The sequence below is a fragment of the Mauremys reevesii genome, linkage group 2, assembly GCF_016161935.1.
Source record: "Mauremys reevesii isolate NIE-2019 linkage group 2, ASM1616193v1, whole genome shotgun sequence".
Lineage (NCBI taxonomy): Eukaryota > Metazoa > Chordata > Testudines > Geoemydidae > Mauremys > Mauremys reevesii.
The window spans coordinates 249,735,091-249,755,512 of NC_052624.1; the positions used below are offsets into that span (position 1 = coordinate 249,735,091).

The 20,422-nt window shown below is 40.0% G+C and overlaps 1 protein-coding gene across 13 annotated transcripts in view; it reads left to right on the forward strand.

Annotated features, from left to right (window-relative positions):
• The window catches only part of VPS13B (vacuolar protein sorting 13 homolog B), a 917,098-nt gene that overhangs the window by 766,611 nt on the left and 130,065 nt on the right, over positions 1-20,422 (forward strand). For all 13 annotated transcript variants that reach the window (XR_005593500.1, XM_039522053.1, XM_039522049.1 and 10 more), the window contains one exon: positions 13,013-13,215. Coding sequence is in view for 12 of the 13 variants with exons in the window: in XM_039522053.1 (XP_039377987.1) it covers positions 13,013-13,215 (203 nt within the window). In the remaining variant the exon portion in view is untranslated. The remainder of the gene's footprint in view (positions 1-13,012; positions 13,216-20,422) is intronic.

Below are 20,422 nucleotides of genomic sequence, written 5' to 3' on the forward strand. Positions count from 1 at the left end.
ATAACTCCCCAGTGAGACAACACAACACACTTGGGGTTTCTTTGGTTCTCACTAGCTTTCTCTTTGATCCTTTTTGATGTGCTGACTTTAATAAACATAGTTTAAAAAACTGTTCAAAAAACATCATGGAAAAAACTACAAAGGAACAATTATTTCAGTAGAAACTACTCTAATCCCTTACTTACGCAAGCTATTTTTAGTGAAAAATGTTTTTTTACGCATTTTATGTGACAGTGTTTTATAAACAGTGTAAATGGCCCCATTTCCAGATGAGTTTTAATGTAAGAGATGAAGTTGGTTTGTAATGCTCGAGGACTCATATGTGCTAAGAATTATTTAGAAAAACACACACGGGAATGTGTTGTCGGCTTGTTTCCTCCCTTATGGAGGGAGGGAGGGAACAAAAGCTTATGACCTCGTATAATGACTGAAGTTGTTTTTATTTTTTGTTTTGTTTTAAATTAACAAAGAAGCTTGCCACATGTAATTTGTGAAAAATTATTTCCCCCCCCAGACATTTAAAGTTAGTACCATTTTAATCATGCAAACTCAAAACCTTCTAATTTTTTTTTCATCCTGTTATTTAAGAAGAAAATTGAAAAATACAATGGCTAATCAGTTGAATTATTTTTTTTTCACTTTTTGATGGGATAAATTGCAATAGTGATTGTACACATCACAACTGTGGATATTTTAGACCTACCAGTAATTACAAAACCTCCATTCCACTTAGCCCGTTGCAATATTATACAACCCAAACCCCATTAGTGTTTCATGGGACTTCATTTTTTTGGACACTCTTCAGGTTCTAATACAACAGTGACTTTTAATCACGATTCCAATTTCTGCTAGAATACTTATACACTGTAGTTATGGCAAAGTCCTGAGTGGTTTTAGTAATATAATATTATTATAGAATGTGATGTACTGTATTGCAGAAAACTCTATGACTAAGGTTATCATTAACAGTAGTTTAATAAAGACAACAGTTATAACTTTGTGACATATTCAACGACAGTAGTTTAAATGTGAAGGTAAATGAATAATTTAATTGTAACCAATGTATGTAGTTTAAAGACAGAAGTTAACATTTTGATCCAATTTTAGCTGGGTAAATTTGGAGCCACATCTTGAAATAGTGAATGCTGTGAGTTTGCTCAGGTAACTTGCAGGTACTTTATTTGTATTGTTGACCAGGAAGCCCAAGTTCACAAGCATTCTGAGGAATTACAATGGGCCTGATCCTGTGAGGTTCTGGCCATCTCTTACATGGTGTCTTGCACCCTTCATGTCTCACTGTAGTCAGTAGCTCTTCACGGTGCTCAGCACCTCACACAAGGCACAGAGCTCATTGTTGTGTAGTGCCTTATGTCATTAAAACTTGGATAACTCACAGAGATTCACCAATAAATTCTAGCAAGCAGGGTGCAAATATCTCCCACATGTGCCCCATTAGCTAATTTAGATTGATTTTGAAATTGGAGCCACCCACCTGGGTAAGATGTAGAAGAGAGATTGGGAACCATACTATCTCCAGAGTGAAAAAGAAGAAAGCTGTAGACTCTCTCAGGACCAGTTTCCTGTTCCAGGAGGGCACAAGAGAGAAGACTCTCTGCTTGATACCTGCGAAGTTAGGATCTCATACCATGAAAAATCTAATGAATTGTTTTCTTGGTAAAAGAATAACAGTTTAAATAATTTTCACTGCCCTTCCTCTATTATGCAGATATAATTATCTTAGCATGCAAAGAGGAGACAAAAGACTCCATTCAATTTCTCATGTGAAAATTGCATGTATTTCTACTAGTCACAAATTAAAAATGTAATGGATTTAAGATCTTTTTTATAAATATAAAAAATAAAATGTGGATATTAATTGGTATAAACCAGATACAAAACTTTTCATTTCACGGTTAACTGGCCCTCTTGAGAAAACTTTGCTAAGGCGTTGTCATAGCCTTTGGATGCTGCAGATATGCAAGTTAGCCTAAGGGGAAATAAAACATTAAATTAGATATGACTACCTAAAATAATATGCAGCAGTAACAAGCCATTTACAACACCCAGAAGACATTTGTTACTTTTAGAAAGAAATATAAACTCTTTCCAACATTTGAACAATAGGAAATGAATTCTTTGTCAGTAAAAGCCAGAGGACAAACTAAATATTTAAATGACCACTGAGGATTGAAGTGGAAGTGCAGCTTGTAGACAGCTATACAAATCACTAACAAACCTTAATGAATATTGGGTGTGGGCATCAGGGTCCTGTCAGTTTTGACACTATGTCCCAAGTAGCTTAAACCCAACACTCAAGAAAAGGTGGAGACCTCAGCAGGTCTCTAACATCTGGGATTTTATTTGTCATTATGGCATACCCTGCAAGCGCAAAAGAAAGAGTAAAAGGGGATTATCCTGACAATGAAATGAGTTACTGAATCTTGTGATAATGAAAAGCAGAAGAATTCTAATTCCTTTCTATAGTCCCTGAGGTGGAGGTGCGTTTATCGTTCTGCAGAAGTAAAAGGAGGGAAGAACAGATGGCCTAAAATCCATGAAACAAGACACCACCTAATCCCAGGACTGAGTACCACTATTAATCCTGGTCAGATTCCCTACTGTTACTTTATAACAGGGTTCTGAGTTGCTACTGATGAACTGGCATGTCTGTTTTTTTTTTAATTGCAAACTAACTGAAGGTTGCTGATTTAAGAAAGAAAATGTGTTCCAAATGTGTGGGACCACTAATTAACATAGCTAAACCTCCAAAGAATGGATAACTTCCAAATGGAACCGAATCAAACTATTTTATGTTCGTTCAAAACAAATAGCATTGTTTTCTCAATCTCTGTTACTACCTTCATAATGAAAGCAATCACATATACTTAATATATGAGATGGGGATTTCATTTCTGGGTTTGTGGTTTGGGAATGTTTTGTTTTATATTTTGTTGTATAGCTGCATATGCTATGTATAGCAATAGTGGAAGCTCTGTTATTCTCATACTACAGCTTTTCATGGTGTGTCCACAGAAGACTTGCATTAACCAGAAAATGTATAATAGCTGAAGGGTTGTGCTTTGATTTTTTTTTTGAACATTCTGTATTTTTCTGTATAATAGCTACACTACAAACATGTCTTTATCTAATACATGGATCATTTGTTTCAGTAGAGCAGCTGGGACCTAGGTGAATCAAGCATATAGTGGGGAGTCAGGAGACCTAAACTCTAATCCTAACTCTCCCTTGGGCTAATTATTTAAGCCTACATTTTCAGAGCTGCCCACTAGTTTTGGCTACCTCCATTGTTGAGTGCCCAATTTAAGATGCCCACAGCCTGATTTTCAGTAGTTCTGAATACCCGCAACTATTTCTGAAATCAGTGGGAGCAGCAGTTCCAAGCACCTCTAAAAGTCAACCCCTGAGAGAATGTCTACACCAGAGCTGGAGATGTAATTTACAGCTCAGGTAGACCTACCCATGCTAGCTTTTAATGAAGCTGTCATGTTAAATAGCTGCAGCAGGGCAAGTAGTGGGATGGGCTAGCTGCTCCAAGTATGTACCTAAGGTTTCAAATGGAATTGTACTCAAGGCAGCTAGCCTGTCCTGCCACCCATGCAGCCGTGTGTACACTGGTATTTTTAGCATGCTTGCTCAATGACAGCTGATGTGGGCGTGTCTGCCCAAGCTAGAAATTACACCTCCCACTCCAGTGTTGAGCCCTTTTGGAGCCTGGAGGAGCAAGCACCCCAGCTGGGGTAACAGATTTGGGGGGCTACCTCTGATCTCCTCCAGGCTTCAGAGCCTGAGCTCCAGCCTGAGCTGCAACTCAAGGCAGCTAGCCTGTCCCGTCCCCCATGTAGGGGGAGGGATAGCTCAGTGGTTTGAGTATTGGCTTGCTAAACCCAGCATTGTGAGTTCAATCCTTGAGGGGGCCAGTTAGGGATCAGGGGCAAAAATCAGTACTTGGTCCTCCTAGTGAAGGCAGGGGGCTGGACTCCATGATCTTTCAAGGCCCCTTTCAGTTCTAGGAGATTGGTATATCTCTAATTATTATTAAATTAACTTCAAAGCACTGTCTACACAGCTATTTTTAGAGTGCTAACCTGAGTCTGTCAACCCGGGCTGGGATGCTTGCTCTTGCAGGCTCCAAAATGCTGTGTAGACATACCCTAAGTGTCTCAAGTTGAGCACCCAGAAATGGAGGCACCCAGATGTTAGTGGATGCTTTTAAAAGTGTGAGCTCAATTACCTCATCTGTAACATGGGGATAAGAATGTTAACCACCTTTCTAAAAAGCTTTGACTTCTAAAGATGAAAAGTGCCATTATATGAAAGCTTACATATTATTATTACCTTCATGGTATTACCAGCTCATTGTCAGTCACAGTTAGGGTGACCAGATGTCCCAATTTTATAGGGACAGTCCTGATATTTGGCGCTTTTTCTTATATAGGCACCTATTACCCCCCACCCCCGTCCCGATTTCTCACATTTGCTATCTGGTCACCCTAGTCACAGTGGATGAAATCCATTGAAGTGATGAGAGTTTTGCCATTGATTTCACGGAGGCCAGGATTTCACTCAATATCCATAGCAACATGAATGAATACAAGCACTACTTTTTTTTATTATTCTACTACATATTTTTCTCTATTAGAATTAATTTTTCTGTAGTTAGTGTAACATAGTAGCATAATGATTTACAAATAAACTGTAAATCATTCTATACATATGACAATAATTGACCAAAAATGAAAGAGATTCTCTCTAGACCTAAATTGATGCTGTAACCAGGCACCACAAATTCAGAAATTATCAGATCAACAATCGACATGTGATTTCCATGCTATTTAGCATTCAGTAGTGTTAGGAAGGTTATGTACCTGCCTAGCCTTTCTTTAAGGGAGATGAGCTCATTTTAGATAGATAACCATCTCTGACTTTTCTTCTGATTCATCACTGACCTGAACTTCATTTGAACCTTGTTCGACACAAAACAAGCAGGATTCCTGGCCCAAGCTATAAAATATAATTAAGCCCTTTTGAAATGATGTGTAAAAGAACATTGGTCTACCCCCACTATAACCACTACCACCACCACAACCAATAAAGTTAAATCAAGCACTGCCTGTAATGGATTAAAATAATAAATGTTCCTGGATTTTAGTGTTTGAAGTACTTGAAGAAAACAGGCTCCCAACAGCCAGGGCTGCTGAATGCAGGGGGACATTTATTAATGACGAGTTCAAGGATTTGGCCTGTTTAAGATCATTACTTTCTGTTTACCGAGTGTTACACGTCTCATGTTTTTACAGAGCCCACGTGTGTCCCTATGCAATGCTGAAAAGCTCTCTTTCAGTAAAGAATTGTTAATCAGTAATGTGCAAATATTGTTCTCCTGGGGAGAAGGAACCATCATATGATTCTGTTCCATACTAATGGGAAATCCAGAGCAGTCCGTAGATTGTTAACTTAATCTCACCTGGAAAATTGTCCCTAATTAAATGTCTCACCATTTTCTAGTTGCTGTGGTTAGTCACTATTCAATCTGGTGACTTTTACATTAACTGGAGTTTTTCCCCAATAGTTATTTGGTCCAGAACTACTACCCCATTTTCTTTGCAGCTGTTTGTTGTTACAGAATGACAATAGAGAATACAACAAAACTGCTTGACCCATTTATGATATGACATATCTGAAGTTTAACAAAGGAGGAGAAAGAAATGTACTATTCATTCTAGACATAACCAATATGCATATTAAAAATACCTTCCAATTTCTCTGGCAAATGCAAAACAGATTCTGAAGATAGACATGATGAATACTAGCAACTAGATTTCACTGTTTATCATCACCTTTATAACATATCAAAATATGGGTATGAAAGTAGTTAGAAAATGCTTAGTAAATAATTCTTCTTTGGGGGGGTCAACTTTGTTGGTATAAATAAGTAATGACATACAGAAGCCTGACAAGTAACTTTATACCAACAATTCCATCTGCGTCACCTAAAAAAAGAAATAAAATCCCCACCTCCTCAAAGAGTGAGAAATATTTCCTCCTTCAGTTAAATTAATATAGAAAAGTGTATGGTAATTAATCTTCTACGGGCCAGATCATCCTGAGTGTCTACAGGAGAGGAAGCTGTCTTCACAAAACTGCTACTCCCCTCCTGCTTTGAGTAGGGAGCAGTTAGGAGCTTTTTCCACCCCCAAAGCATTGGCACACCAAGTGCTACTCTCCCCCACACACATACACTCGCACACCCTAAACAAGTGGAAACAGAAGCAGATTGTGATTCTGACACAATCTCCTTCCCCGGTACCTCCTGGGGCAGCACAACAGTGCAGTGCCCTGTATGGCAAAGCCATGACTGACCTCAAGAATTTTTTTCCAAATATACTCTGTCTAATGTTCAGTTCTGTTTATTTTATTGTACAAATAAATTGTCACCTGTTTGCTTTTTTTAAAAAAATGCTGCTCATATATACATCCACCAATCAAAACTCTGCTCTGAACTCTATCAATGTGGCAGTGCAGCCAGATCAAATATCTTTCAGCTATTTCCTGGGAAACTAATGACATGCAGAAATCCAGTGCGCATAGTAGAAGGGAAGAAACATCCTGTAGAGTTTTCACTTCTTTCAATACTTGGGAATTATTAAAACTGTTACCAAATTATCAATATTTTAAAATACTGTGGAATACAATGACTGCCCAATTCGTTTGAGCTATAGTCCCTTCCTTCATTTGTGACCCAGTAGGACTAAAGGAACTATATCCTTTTGTCACTTGTTGTGTATATTCTAATACCTAAAATGATCATTAATGAAAAGGGAGGTTCTTGATTTGTTTGTTTTTCTGTTGCATTTGTTAGAATTTGTCTCTGCCTTTTTACATCCTTTGCAATGATAATAGACAAGGTCAGGCTCCTTATCTGGGCCCCTTCTCTCACTCGTGCACAGCCTGACCACTGCAGAATCTTCTAATAAATAGTAAATCCTCACATCTTTATTTTAGCATATTTGGCTCCATATATATGATCCTGTCAAGTGTCCTTGTAGTGTCTGTGTTAGTATAAATCAAGTCAGTGACATTAAATATTTAAAGATGATATAATTGAACATCAAAAGCTTTCTCTGTCTTTATAGGAAGTTTTCTTATACTCAGTGTTCTTTTTTTAATAGTATTCATACTTTTTAATAGTCTTAACTGTTATGCAAATCAGTTTCTGGAGAGTATCTAACACATGCTTGCAGTTTTTCAAGTAGACATAGATTATTTCCAGCTGTATAAAAAATACCTGGATATGCCCTTCTAGCATATGTCATCATAGTATAATTTTTTATAATGACATACAGAAGCCTGATTTAAATTTCATTTTGCTCAGTCAGTATGGCAGTGCTTTGCAATGCTATTAAGGATCTGAGTGGAGCCTGACAATGGAGAGTTGGCAACATTTGGTAAACATTGTCCAAAGCAAGTGGTTCACATTTATTTGTCTCCTGAAGATGTATTTTAAAAGTCATGAAACTAATTGTTCCTAGAGCTAAATTATTGCACTCACTGAAAAGTATGTTGGTGTTCAGCAAGCAATAATCCAAACAGAGCAAGTTAACTTCTGCATTTCACAACAATCGTTTATGAAGATATATTACTTCTGTATGTTGCCATATCAAGTTCACTTGAAATGGTGACCATGATTTAATCTGTTTAAACCGAAGGCAGAATTCTACACAAGATGTTTGAGAGAAATCCATGAAAGAGCTGGCTGAAAGCAGTGTGTGGGAGGGGAGCACAGAAGAGGAGAATTAGTTTTTTACTTTTCCAAGTTGACTTACTCAATAAGAGGAAAGAAGCTTCACAAGCTCAGTTCATGCTCTGTATTTCAATATGGTGTTTAGAAATCCTAAAATAAGACCCCTGTGCATACTGATGTTACAATGGTATTTCTTCACTCCCTTTCCCTTAGAATGTGAGTACACTTCTCCCCTAATGTCAGCCTACTGGGATTTCTACTGCAGTGATATTCCAGTGAAAGAAGCATCCCTAAAGCTCATACATCTCTTCACTCACTTGTTTTTGCAGTTTCTACCTATCTGCCAGTCTTCATCTGTTTTCTTTAAGTACTTATTCTCTTAGCTCTCTCAAGACTGCCCTTTGTGCAAGTTTATCTGACTATTCTTTGTATTTTTTTTCATTACGTGGATATTGATTTATATAATAAGATTCATTTCTCCCCAAAGAGGTCATTTATAACTGCTGTGAAATAGGATATGATGTCTTGCCTATAAAGAGAGAAATTCTGGTTCCTTATAAGAAAAAATAAATAAAACTGTGGCCCAAGTCCCTGAAATTCCTCTAGTATTTGTAGTACATAACCCATGCGGTTGCTTTGCACTACATAAATTACCTTTTTTGAAATTCATCAACATGTCTTTTTCTTTATTAATGATTGTATTTCAGTTTCTCACTGGGATATATAGCAGTTAGATTGATTGATTCCTCTTTCCATCTATTATCATACAGATAATTACAATATTCTGTAGGCACTGAACCACATGGAGTAACTCTTCCGCATGAGTGTTTTAAAACTGTTAAAAGGTCTACAAATATTTCACATCTGCGTTCAACTCATGAATTCAGTATCAACCCTGAAGTTTCATGTTTAGTTCATTCTATTGTGCATACGTTGTGTATATGATATAGTCATCTATCAGAGGAACCTAATAGTGGTGTGTGATCTCACATAACATATCAACTGCAATACTCAGGCCCAATGGAGTGAGTTAAGGATGGTGTTTCTATCTTACAACTGACCTGCAATTATTTTTAAATCGCTGAGCCAGATTCACTGCTACACTTTGGTTGCAAAGTGTTAGTCCAGCTACACAAGCAGTCATAAATCCAGGTGAACTGGAAACACAAAGCAGCCAGAGCATACCAGTGAATCTGGACTAGTAAACATTGGGTTATGTGTTGAGTGATTAGTATAATTTACATTTTATATTTTGTGAAACTGTTCTGTAATTTAAAAAACAATCTGCATAACCCTTGTAAATCGACTCTACATTCCAGCCAGGTTTTGTAGTGGCTTTTACATCACTGTCACATGACTTGAGCATTCTTGTCTATGGGTCAGAACAGCAGGCAGGTCTAATGGTCAGAGCGGTAATCAGGCCTCGTGGTTAGGACAGGAGTTGGTAGCGAAGAATCGGAGACCAGGCTCAGAGCTGGTCAGAGGTCAGATGCCAGAGGCAAGGGTCACAGCCAGAGTCAGAGGCCAGGAATTGGAGGTGTGGGGACAAAGCTGGGTTACCTGGAATGAGGCAAGGCTGGGACCAGTGTAGAAGCAGGGCTGGGAGCAAGGCTACAGGCAGGCACAGGAGCTGTCATAGCTGTGGGCGAATGCTTTGAGCAGCCACTGAATTGCTGCTGCTGCTGCTGGACTTAAGAGCTGATCTGCTAGTGCTGATTCTTCCAACCAGACAGGTGGCATAGCCCATCAGGCAGCCTACTACAGGCCAGCTGCACTTACCTGGAGACTGGCTCTGCTGTGGGCCCTGGTTCACGATAATCACCAGCATAGTGCATGCTGCAATGTGTCGCACTACAACATCCGACAATAGGTAATTCCGGATGACCAGTGGGGTAAAAGATGTGGCTAAAATATCATACATACTAAAAGTCTTTCTTCCCTTTGCTGTCTAGGGCACTCAACACATAACCCTAACTATCATTCATATTAAGAACAAAAACAAAAAAATCCTTGAACTTGCAGGTCACTCCTGCCATATTACAAATTGTGAGAATAATCTACACAAAAGTATATTTCTGTGTTTTAGAACCAAATGTCATAAGACAAGTGCAAAAAAAATTTTTAAATCATTAAATATTTTGATTTTGGTGCTCCTTAAAATAACTAAATTAACAAAAGAACCAAAGACACTATTTTCGTGGGCTAACAGCTTTTATATTGTGTACTGTGTGTTGTTGTCAATCCACTGTTCTACTGAATATTCTGTGCTTATAATCAAAACAGTAACAAAAGGAGAAGATGTAGTTTATTGATACTATAAACATACTTATTCAGGTTTACTCTCCTGTTAATTATTTAATCTTGAAAGAACCTAACCAAATTGGGCCAAATTCTTGTCTTGGATGTTCACACATAGGGCCAAATCCAAGGATCCAGCACCAAGATTGAGTTATCCAGAGACAAAGTCTGATATTCTGGCCTTGTTGTAACCATTGGCAACTCTCCTGTTCACTACCATGGGGCTAGGATTCCATCTCAGAACTTTAAGTAATAATCCCCTAGAGTGCAAAGTAGTTCCATGGAGGGTACCGAATGGCTGGGTAGCAGTTCTGCAGAAAAGGACCTAGGGGTTACGGTGGACGAAAAGCTGAATATGAGTCAACAGTGTGCCCTTGTTGCCAAGAAGGCTAATGGCATTTTGGGTTGTATAAGTAGGGGCATTTCCAGCAGATCAAGGGATGTGATCATTCCCCTCTACTCAGCACTGATGAGGCCTCATTTGGAGTACTGTGTCCAGTTTTGGGCCCCACACTACAAGAAGGATGTGGATAAATTGGAGAGAGTCCAGCGGAGGGCAACAAAAATGATTAGGGGGCTGGAGCACATGACTTATGAGGAGAGGCTGAGGGAACTGGGATTGTTTAGTCTGCAGAAGAGAAGAATGAGGGGGGATTTGATAGCTGCTTTCAACTACCTGAAAGGGGGTTCCAAAGAAGATGGATCTAGACTGTTCTCAGTGGTAGAAGATGACAGAACAAGGAGTAATGGTCTCAAGTTGCAGAGGGGGAGGTTTAGGTTGGATATTAGGAAAAACTTTTTCACTAGGAGGGTGGTGAGGAACTGGAATGGGTTACCTAGGGAGGTAGTGGAATCTCCTTCCTTAGAGGTTTTTAAGGTCAGGCTTGACAAAGCCCTGGCTGGGATGATTTAGTTGGGTTTGGTCCTGCTTTGAGCAGGGGGTTGGACTAGATGACCTCCTGAGGTCCCTTCCAACCCTGAGATTCTATGATTCTATGATACTTCAGCCCAACTGCTGAAATAGCTCTCTTTGGTTCCTGTGCACCTCTGCCACAGTAGGGTCCCCATCCAGTCCTACCCCGTCTTTGCATGCCTCCTGCACTCTGCACCATATGGAACTCTGCAGAGATGGGCTCCATGCTGCCCAGAGGATGCATACCTCTAGTGTGTGACCCACTCGCCTCCCATTCAAAACACACACACAGTACAATGGCACCTCTGTAGCTATGGAGGTGAGATTGGATTTTTCTAATATTTCTACTGGAATTGACAGAAGCTGTGAACATGCATCTGAGAAAAGAATTGGGTCCATTATGTGTTTTCTTCCATAATTCAAATCATGTTCTTAAGAAACTATAGATCATTACATTATAAAATTATTCTTGGCATTATAGTTTAAAGTCTCAGGACATAGACAGATTTTTCTTGGATTTTGAAAGAGGTTCATCAGAGAAGTTTAAACCTCCCCACATATTTAAACCAGGCATGTTTACATTGTACACAGAATAGAATTCCATTTTAATGGGATATTTCTTCTAGCAAAGGTTTGAAAATTCAAAATAGTACAGTCCTTTGAAACATCTGTATGCTGTAGGCCTTGAGTATTTTTTAATCTTTCATCTTTTGTAAGTATCAAATTTCATTAGAAAAATCAGCTATAGGCATTGTGAACTAAGAATGGTGAAATTCAATATTCACAATGACAATTCCAAAAATGAGCAGCAAAAGAGAAAAATGTAGCCCAGCCTCTAGTGTAGTGCTTTGCATCTAAATATCCTAAAGAGTAGAGAGAATTGTTTTCAGAGAATCACAGAAGTTTAGGATTGGAAGAGACCTCAGGAGGTCAGCTAGTCCAACTCCCTGCTCAAAGCAGGACCAACCCCAACTAAATTATCCTAGCCAGGGCTTTGTCAAGCCGGGCCTTAAAAACCTCTAAGGAAGGAGATTCCACCACCTCCCTAAGTAACCCATTCCAGTGCTTCACCACCCTCCTAGTGAAATAGTTTTTCCTAATATCCAACCTAGACCTCTCCCACTACAACTTGAGACCATTGCTCCTTGTTCTGTCATCTGCCACCACTAAAAACAGCCTAGCTCCATCCTCTTTGGAAACCCACTTCAGGTAGTTGAAGGCTGCTACACAAGGATTTTTGATTTGCACTAGGTTAAATTCATAAGAGAACTTAAATTTTTAGGTGATGTTCATTTTCTAAAACTGTTTATTGTTAATGAGAATACATAGGTGATGATATAAATCTAACCTGTCTTTAACTTTTTAAAGGTTTTATAATACTCTGTCCACTATGAATGGTTATGATGTGATTTTTTTAGTAAACACGTTATGTATTTTGAGTTACTGTGATTATTTTGAGTTACTGAATTCAAGCAAAAACCTTATTCCTGTTAAGAACTCTAGACTCTATCCAGGCAATATATTATATTGAGAAATCAGAATGAAAGCAGAGAGAATAATTCAAAATGGCTATTTCCTATCAGTTTAGAATATAAGTGTAGCAGCTGTTCTTATTCTTAATATAATCTTGAAAAGATTGCATAGTTTAATGAAAACTGTCTCTATTCATAAAACTTAAAATACTCACACATGTAAAAAGTTATAACGTTTTGCAAATAGTACTTTGTAAGGAATGTGCATGAAACATACCTGCTCCATAACTAGAACTCAATCTAAACTGTACTCAAATATGTTGGAAAAGCAAACTGAAAACAAACCAAAAGCAGTGTGGCCAGATTGTGAATGCCTTAGTTACATTGGTGAGGCATTTACTCTCACAAGTAGTTCTACTGAAGTTAATGGGACTGTGTGTGTGAATAATTGCTCACCAATAAGAGTAAAGGATTCACAATCTGGCCTTGAGACATTTCTAGAGAATATATATCTTGGGAGACACACACACCACTAAGCTAAATGATATATTTTTCCTTTTTCTTCAGGTGTAATTCATGGATCATCATTTGTTCTTGACATAAATGATTTTCTCCTTAAAACAAGTTTCAAAGAAAGAAGCAGAGCTCTGATAGGCCCCTTCTGTTGTTCTGTCAATGTGGAAGCTAAGTGGTGTAAGCACAGTGGCAATCCTGGTCCAGAGCAATCCATTCCAAAAATACATATTGACTTCAGAGGAGGGCTTATACAGGTCTGTATATGTTTTTGATGTATATGTTTGTGATGTTGTGAAGGCCAAGACTATAACAGGGTTCAAAAAAGAACTAGATAAATTCATGGAGGATAGGTCCATCAATGGCTATTAGCCAGGATGGGCAGGGATGGTGTCCCTAGCCCAGGGGCGGCTCTAGGGATTTTGCTGCCCCAAGCACGCCAGGCAGGCTGCCTCCGGCGGTTTGCCTGCAGAGGGTCCGCTGGTCCCGTGGCTTCGGTGGACCTGCCGCAGGCACGCCTGTGGGAGGTCCACCGAAGCCGCAGGACCAGTGGACCCTCCGCAGGCAAACCACCGGAGGCAGCCTGCCTGCCGCCCTCGTGGCATCAGCAGAGCGCCCCCCGCGGCTTGCCGCCCCAAGCACGCGCTTGGCGTGCTGGGGCCTGGAGCCACCCCTGCCCTATTCTCTGTTTGCCAGAAGCTGGGAATGGGTGACAGGGGATGGATCACTTGATGATTACGTGTTTTGTTCATTCTCTCTGGGGAACCTGGCATTGTCCACTGTTAGAAGACAGGATACTGGGCTAGATGGACCTTTGGTCTGAACGTTAGTATGGCCGTTCTTATGTTTTTATGGTTCTGATATATAATTGAATTTGCCTTGAATTTTGATTCTCTGTCTAAACTGCACAGAAAACTTGTAAAGCTTTGCATCATGAGACAGTTCACCACATTTGAAAATTTTTACATTTGAAAAGAAGTGGGCGTTTATGCGAAACTACTGATTAGACAAAACTGCATAGAGTATTGACAAGAACTGTTCAGGGCATTTTACTGTAGTGTAGCTGTATGTGTGTGTTCCCTTAAAAGTACTGTATCAGGTTACTAACATTTAACATTTGGGGGCCTGTTCTGTTTTGTGTGTGCATGTGTGCGTAATGCCTTGGGGCAGCTCTCACAAATGCACTTCAGTTTCTTAAAACGTACAAAAAATTCTCAGGGGAGTAATTGATAATTGTTGTTTGTGGCAATTAACACTCAGTTTTACATGCTATCCTCCCCTTCAGTTAAATGTGTCCGTAACTTGAAAAACAGTCCAAGAAACATGGGAGTTTTTGAAATGAAGAATTCTGATTCTGTATAGCTTAAGAAAGACGGTTGTAATATAATTAGGACAAGATACACACCTATTTACAGTAAGATTTATAAGCACCAATGTTAAAAATAAATAAACTCCAGCACATAAACCCTTCAATAAATATTTATAAAAAAAATGTTTGCAGAAAACTGGATCCATTTGTAAATGTTGGTGAAATGAAAAGGGACTATATTTATAATTAATCATTCACAACAAATAATTTGACCCGCTCTAAATATGACCTCATGTATCACCATTACTAATGTGTATTACGGTAGTGCCTAAAAGTCCAAAATGATATTGGTGTCTCTTTGTGCTAGATTATGTATCTACATATAGAAAGAGAGTCTCTGCCCTGAAGATCTTTCAGTCTAAATAGAGAAGACAGATAAAGAGTGGGAGAGAGGAATTGTTTATCCCCACTTCACAGATGAAGAACTGAGGCACAGTTAGGTTACCTGTGCAGCCTTGGGCAAATCACTTAATTTGTGGCAGAGCCAAGAATTAAACTAAGTCTTTTGTGTCCCAGTCCAGTGCCTTAACAACAAGACCATCCTTCCTCACTACCACACCACAGTGAGGCAAAAAAGTCTATTGTCAGCTTTGACTGTAAGGCACTCTCCTCCTCCTTGCAGTATGAGCATTAAATGTTACTACTGAATTCTCCAGACCATTCCGTCAGGTATCTCTGTTTTTAGTCTTTGTTTCCCTCTCCTGTATGCTTACAATTCATAGTTGTAGGTTACTTCCTGTCCAGGACCATTTGCCATTCTACTTCCACAAGGCTATACTTTCTCCTACAATTTACGTGTGGCTGCGGAGGAAGGGAAAACATGGTTCTCACCCAGCTTTACTGCAAGTCTTTTTAGGTCTCCTCAGACTTCCTGCTTCTGTACTCATAGTGAAAAGATCTTTTGTCTCTGGACAAGTTAACACTCTGTTCCTTCCACCCCCCAGCTGCAGACTTTTGACCTACCATTTGGTGGTTTCATCCTGTGATGAAATCAATAGATAAGGTTGCTTCTGTTTTTCTCTCTCTGCCTCTAGGTACGCTTCTGCACTCAGAATCATTGGTGATCACCTCATTGTGTCAGACAAATAGTTGAGATACTGCATTCTAGATAGTCTACTAGTTTTTGGTGTCTCGATATTCCACTGGGTCCAACACTGGAATTCCAAGGACCAGGCAGGACTCAATTAAATTTTGAGTGATGTGCTGTGGATTAGACCAGTTATGTCTTTAAGTTAGATGCAGAGGGGTTCTGGGAATATGTTAGGGCAATTGTTTAAAAATTACTTTGTCATCAATTTCTCACTGGTTTGTCCAAGCCTGCAGGATTGCTGCATACAGCAGTGTGAATGAAGAAATGCAGCACTGCTTGGCAAGGCGAAAGGGAACGGTTCATTAATTTCTCTCTCAGCCAGGAAAGACTGATCCATTCGTTCCCCAGTGCACTCGCTGCCTGCCGAAAGCACCCAGATAGGATTAGACATATTAGTGTTCAAATACCTGGGATTACAAATCATTCATGGTTATATGATTCACCATGCAGAGCCAGTTAACATGTAACAAACATTGCAGAAATCTTTTCAACGTTTTTTTTAAATCTTGTCAATTTCCTTTTTTTCACCTCTCTGCCTTTCTCTTTCTTTCTTCTGAAAAGGTTTATGTATCTTCAGAATGTTTTAAGTCTATTTTCCTCATTTTTTTTCTACACACCTGAATGTTTTGATTAAGGATGGCCTGAACTGGAACCCTAGACATGCACCTCCCTAAAATTTGGGAACATCTAACTGAGATCTCATCCAAATTCAAACTTTGCTCAAATCAACAACAGTGCTTTCTGAAGATGGGCCCTCCCCCATGGAACTGTGGATCTAGATACTAATCTATCCTTTCCCAAAACTCAAAATTGTTGGGATTCAGGGTTATGATATGTCTGTCTTTCTAAGGTACTGATACCATAGTATCTGAGCATCTCAACATTTTTATATTTAAAATAAATTTAAAGTATATTTACCCTTATGAGTCCATTATAACGAGAGTCATGAGCTGCAAAGATTGGATCTAAGTCTGAATCTCAATTAAAACACATGGTAGCATGTACATTAAAAACAAACAAACAAAAATCCCTACCATAATAAAACACTGCACTTACACACACACACTGTTTCCTGCCTGGGGAGAGGATGAGAGAAAGGACAAGGAGATGGGAGGACAAGGATTTGGGTCTGGGGTTTTGACTATTATTTCATCACCTATTTTTGCCATACTGTATCTCTGCTTCCCCCATGTTCTCTCACTTTCACTACTCCTCCCTGTTTTCTCTACGCTTCTCTTCTTTCCTTTTCTCATGATGTCACTCCCACCTTATTATTCTGGTTTTTTTTTCCATTACTGTTCTGCCACACTACTCTCTCTTTTGATGGTTTTATGGGTGAGAAGAGAACTGGATTACCTTCCAAAGAAACCAAATACCAGGAATAAGATACTCATAACTGTTATGTGGTTTCTTGCTTGGGCAGCATATCCAGATCTTTCTCTCCCAAGAAATATTGTGAAATTTACTTCATGCTGCTATTCTTTATCCTCTGTGTTAGATTTATTAGACATTTTTAATTAGCACATGCTCATGAATTGTAGGATAGTGAGGGACTAATGTGTCAATAACCACATGATTCAGAACCCGCACTTCCTCAGGCCCAAAATAGCCTGAATCTGATTGTCTTCCAGGCTTGCTGGAGAATTGTTGGAGAGTGAAGGGGATTTGAGCTTTAAAGTTGCCTAGTTTGCTGGCAGTGAGTTATACTGAATTTTACTGCTGAACTTTTAGGGTATTATTTGTGATGTGTTTTTAAGATATGTCAAGGATGGCTGCAGACTATGGAAAGGCATTTCTTGTGTGTTTGCATAAATCTAAATAAAAAATAGATAAATATGAAGTAACCTCTGTTCACTGGCATCTCTTTAAGGCACGCTATTCTGCATTTTCAGTTTTTACCAATTTTTGCCAATAAATTACCAGTTTTTGTAATTAAAGGAGTTCTGTTTTTACAGACTTACACCCGTTTATTAATCCACTCAATATTTTTTCAGGTACTTATTTTTGTTAAACTCTAACGCTTTACATGATTGTTGAGTCCTGCAGCTCTAAGATTGAAGCTGTTCTGTAGAGTAAAGCACCAAACACACACAGTGGAGGTTGGAAAATCAAACAATGTTAATATCATGCTATGATTGGCTCACAAGGAAATGCTACCCACCAATTTCTTTGCGTCCATTTATTATGGTGCTCAATTTAAAAAATCAATCCCCCACAGATAAAGATAGATAAGGTAACGAAAAGGTGAACATGGGGCGAAAATGCAGATCTATGCCTGAATACCAACAAGAAAATCAGTGCTTAGAAATTTTCAAGAAAAGTAAAGACAAGAGTGAAGAGGATTCATTGTGCTACAAGTACTGCAGTATTGAAGTCAGTGCTCGCACGACTGAATAAAGGAGCATGTCAAAAGCAAGCAACACAGGAACTTTAAGGAAGAAAGTGAGTTTTGGGGATAAACAATCAGTGTCAGGCGCTTTCACCAGAGCTTTAATGAAGGAGAGGACACAGCACGATTGTGTCAATGAATTTGTGGGTGCTCTTTGTTTTGCCAGACAGACACTGTTAATTGCAGAGGGGACTATCGGTGACTTTGTAGCAGCAAAAACCCTTCCTAATGCAGACAACCTCACTTGTATGTATCTGAAAGAAAATTATGATGCTTTAGTATCTAAACTGATGGAACGAATTGATGGAAGTGTGGTCTAGTATGATTTTTGATGAGTCTCTTGATGTTTTGGACCATCTGATTCTTGGCCTTTTGTTTTCATATTGTTATTTCAAAGCGAATAAACCTGCATTGTTTTGTGCTGATGTGACATTCATCCACTCGGCTGATAGCTGTTTTGTTGAGGCAGCAATAACTGACACGACTGAGATGTACGAACTACTTTGGGAAAATACGGCCACAACTAACACAGATTCTGCTTCCTACATGGCTAAGTTTTCACGGGAGATTAAACTCAATCAGAAACCAGAGCTGTTATGTATTACCTGTCCTGCTCATCTGATTAACATTGCACTGTCAGCTACTGTTACAGAAGAAATGAAAGACGTGAAATCTTGCATCATTGGATTTGGGGCCGTTTTCAAGCATGTGAACAAGCTAAGGCTTTGTTTTACACAGTGCAAGACAAATGCAGAGTCGACTGTCTTTTTTACCTACCATTGTTGTGCCACATTGGTGGATGAGCTTATACTTTGCTGCCTGTCATGTAAATAATGTGTGGACTGTGTTAATGCCTCTCCTAGATCACCTTGAGTTGTTAGGTTCTAAAGCAGAAACTCTGAAGAGACTGCCAAATAACCAAAATGGCTGCCAATTCTGTGCACCACAGTAATGTTCATTGTTGAAAACTTGGGGTTACTGTGTGACATACAGAAAACACTGGCGTTTTCTCTGACAAGTGCCAGCACATTTGCCAGTACAGACATTTATCGGATCCTGACAACCAAAATCTCAGCTGAATTGAGCACAAAAGCTGCAGGAGAAACATACGGTGAGAAAACCCAGCTGTTTCTGAATATCCTTCCAACTCCAGAACACGAGAAAATAAAAAAAAGCATTCATGACCGTGGCCTGTAATCTGAACCCCAAAGTGTTTGGTGCTGAAGATTCTTTTTGCAATGTAATCCAGGTGTTGCACCCCTTCTTAAAAGTGAATTTTGCAGCAACTACGACCGTTATGCCAGAGTGTTTCAACCATTTGCCACTAAAGATGAAATTTCAAATCTGAAAGGGGAACTTACTACATACATGAACACACCTAATCATGACAATGTGAAACTGGATGTGCTGGCTTTTTAGTACAGTCATCAAAATGCACTTCCCAACTTCAGCAAAGTGGCACGGCAAACTTTGAGTGTACTCCCCAAAGGGTAGGGCACTTGGAGCTAGGGTTAGGGTTCCTATGGGTAAGGTGTGCCGCCCTAGTGTTAGGATTCCTAAGGGTACGGCACTTGGAGCTAGGGTTAGGGTTCCTATGGGTAGGGCTTCCCACCCTAGGGTTAGGGTTTCTAAGGTTAGGGCATTTGGAGCTAGGGCTAGGATTACTAAGGGTAGGGAACTGGAAGCTAGGGTTAGGGTTCCTATGGGTAGGGCTTCCCGCCCTAGGGTTAGGGTTCCTTTGGGTAGGGCACTTGGAGCTAGGGTTAGAGTTCCTATCGGTAGGGCACCCCGCCCTAGGGTTAGAGTTCCTAAGGGTAGGGTACTTGGAGCTAGGGTTGGGATTCCTATGGGTAGGACGCTCAGCCCTAGGTTTAGGATTCCTATGGGTAGGGCACTTGGAGCTAGGGTTAGAGTTCCTAAGGGTAGGGCACTTGGAGCTAGGGTTAGGGTTCCTATGGGTAGGGCTTCCCACCCTAGGGTTAGGGTTTCTAAGGTTAGGGCATTTGGAGCTAGGGCTAGGATTACTAAGGGTAGGGAACTGGAAGCTAGGGTTAGGGTTCCTATGGGTAGGGCTTCCCGCCCTAGGGTTAGGGTTCCTTTGGGTAGGGCACTTGGAGCTAGGGTTAGAGTTCCTATCGGTAGGGCACCCCGCCCTAGGGTTAGAGTTCCTAAGGGTAGGGTACTTGGAGCTAGGGTTGGGATTCCTATGGGTAGGACGCTCAGCCCTAGGTTTAGGATTCCTATGGGTAGGGCACTTGGAGCTAGGGTTAGAGTTCCTAAGGGTAGGGCACTTGGAGCTAGGGTTAGGGTTCCTATGGGTAGGGCTTCCCACCCTAGGGTTAGGGTTTCTAAGGTTAGGGCATTTGGAGCTAGGGCTAGGATTACTAAGGGTAGGGAACTGGAAGCTAGGGTTAGGGTTCCTATGGGTAGGGCTTCCCGCCCTAGGGTTAGGGTTCCTTTGGGTAGGGCACTTGGAGCTAGGGTTAGAGTTCCTATCGGTAGGGCACCCTGCCCTAGGGTTAGAGTTCCTAAGGGTAGGGTACTTGGAGCTAGGGTTGGGATTCCTATGGGTAGGACGCTCAGCCCTAGGTTTAGGATTCCTATGGGTAGGGCACT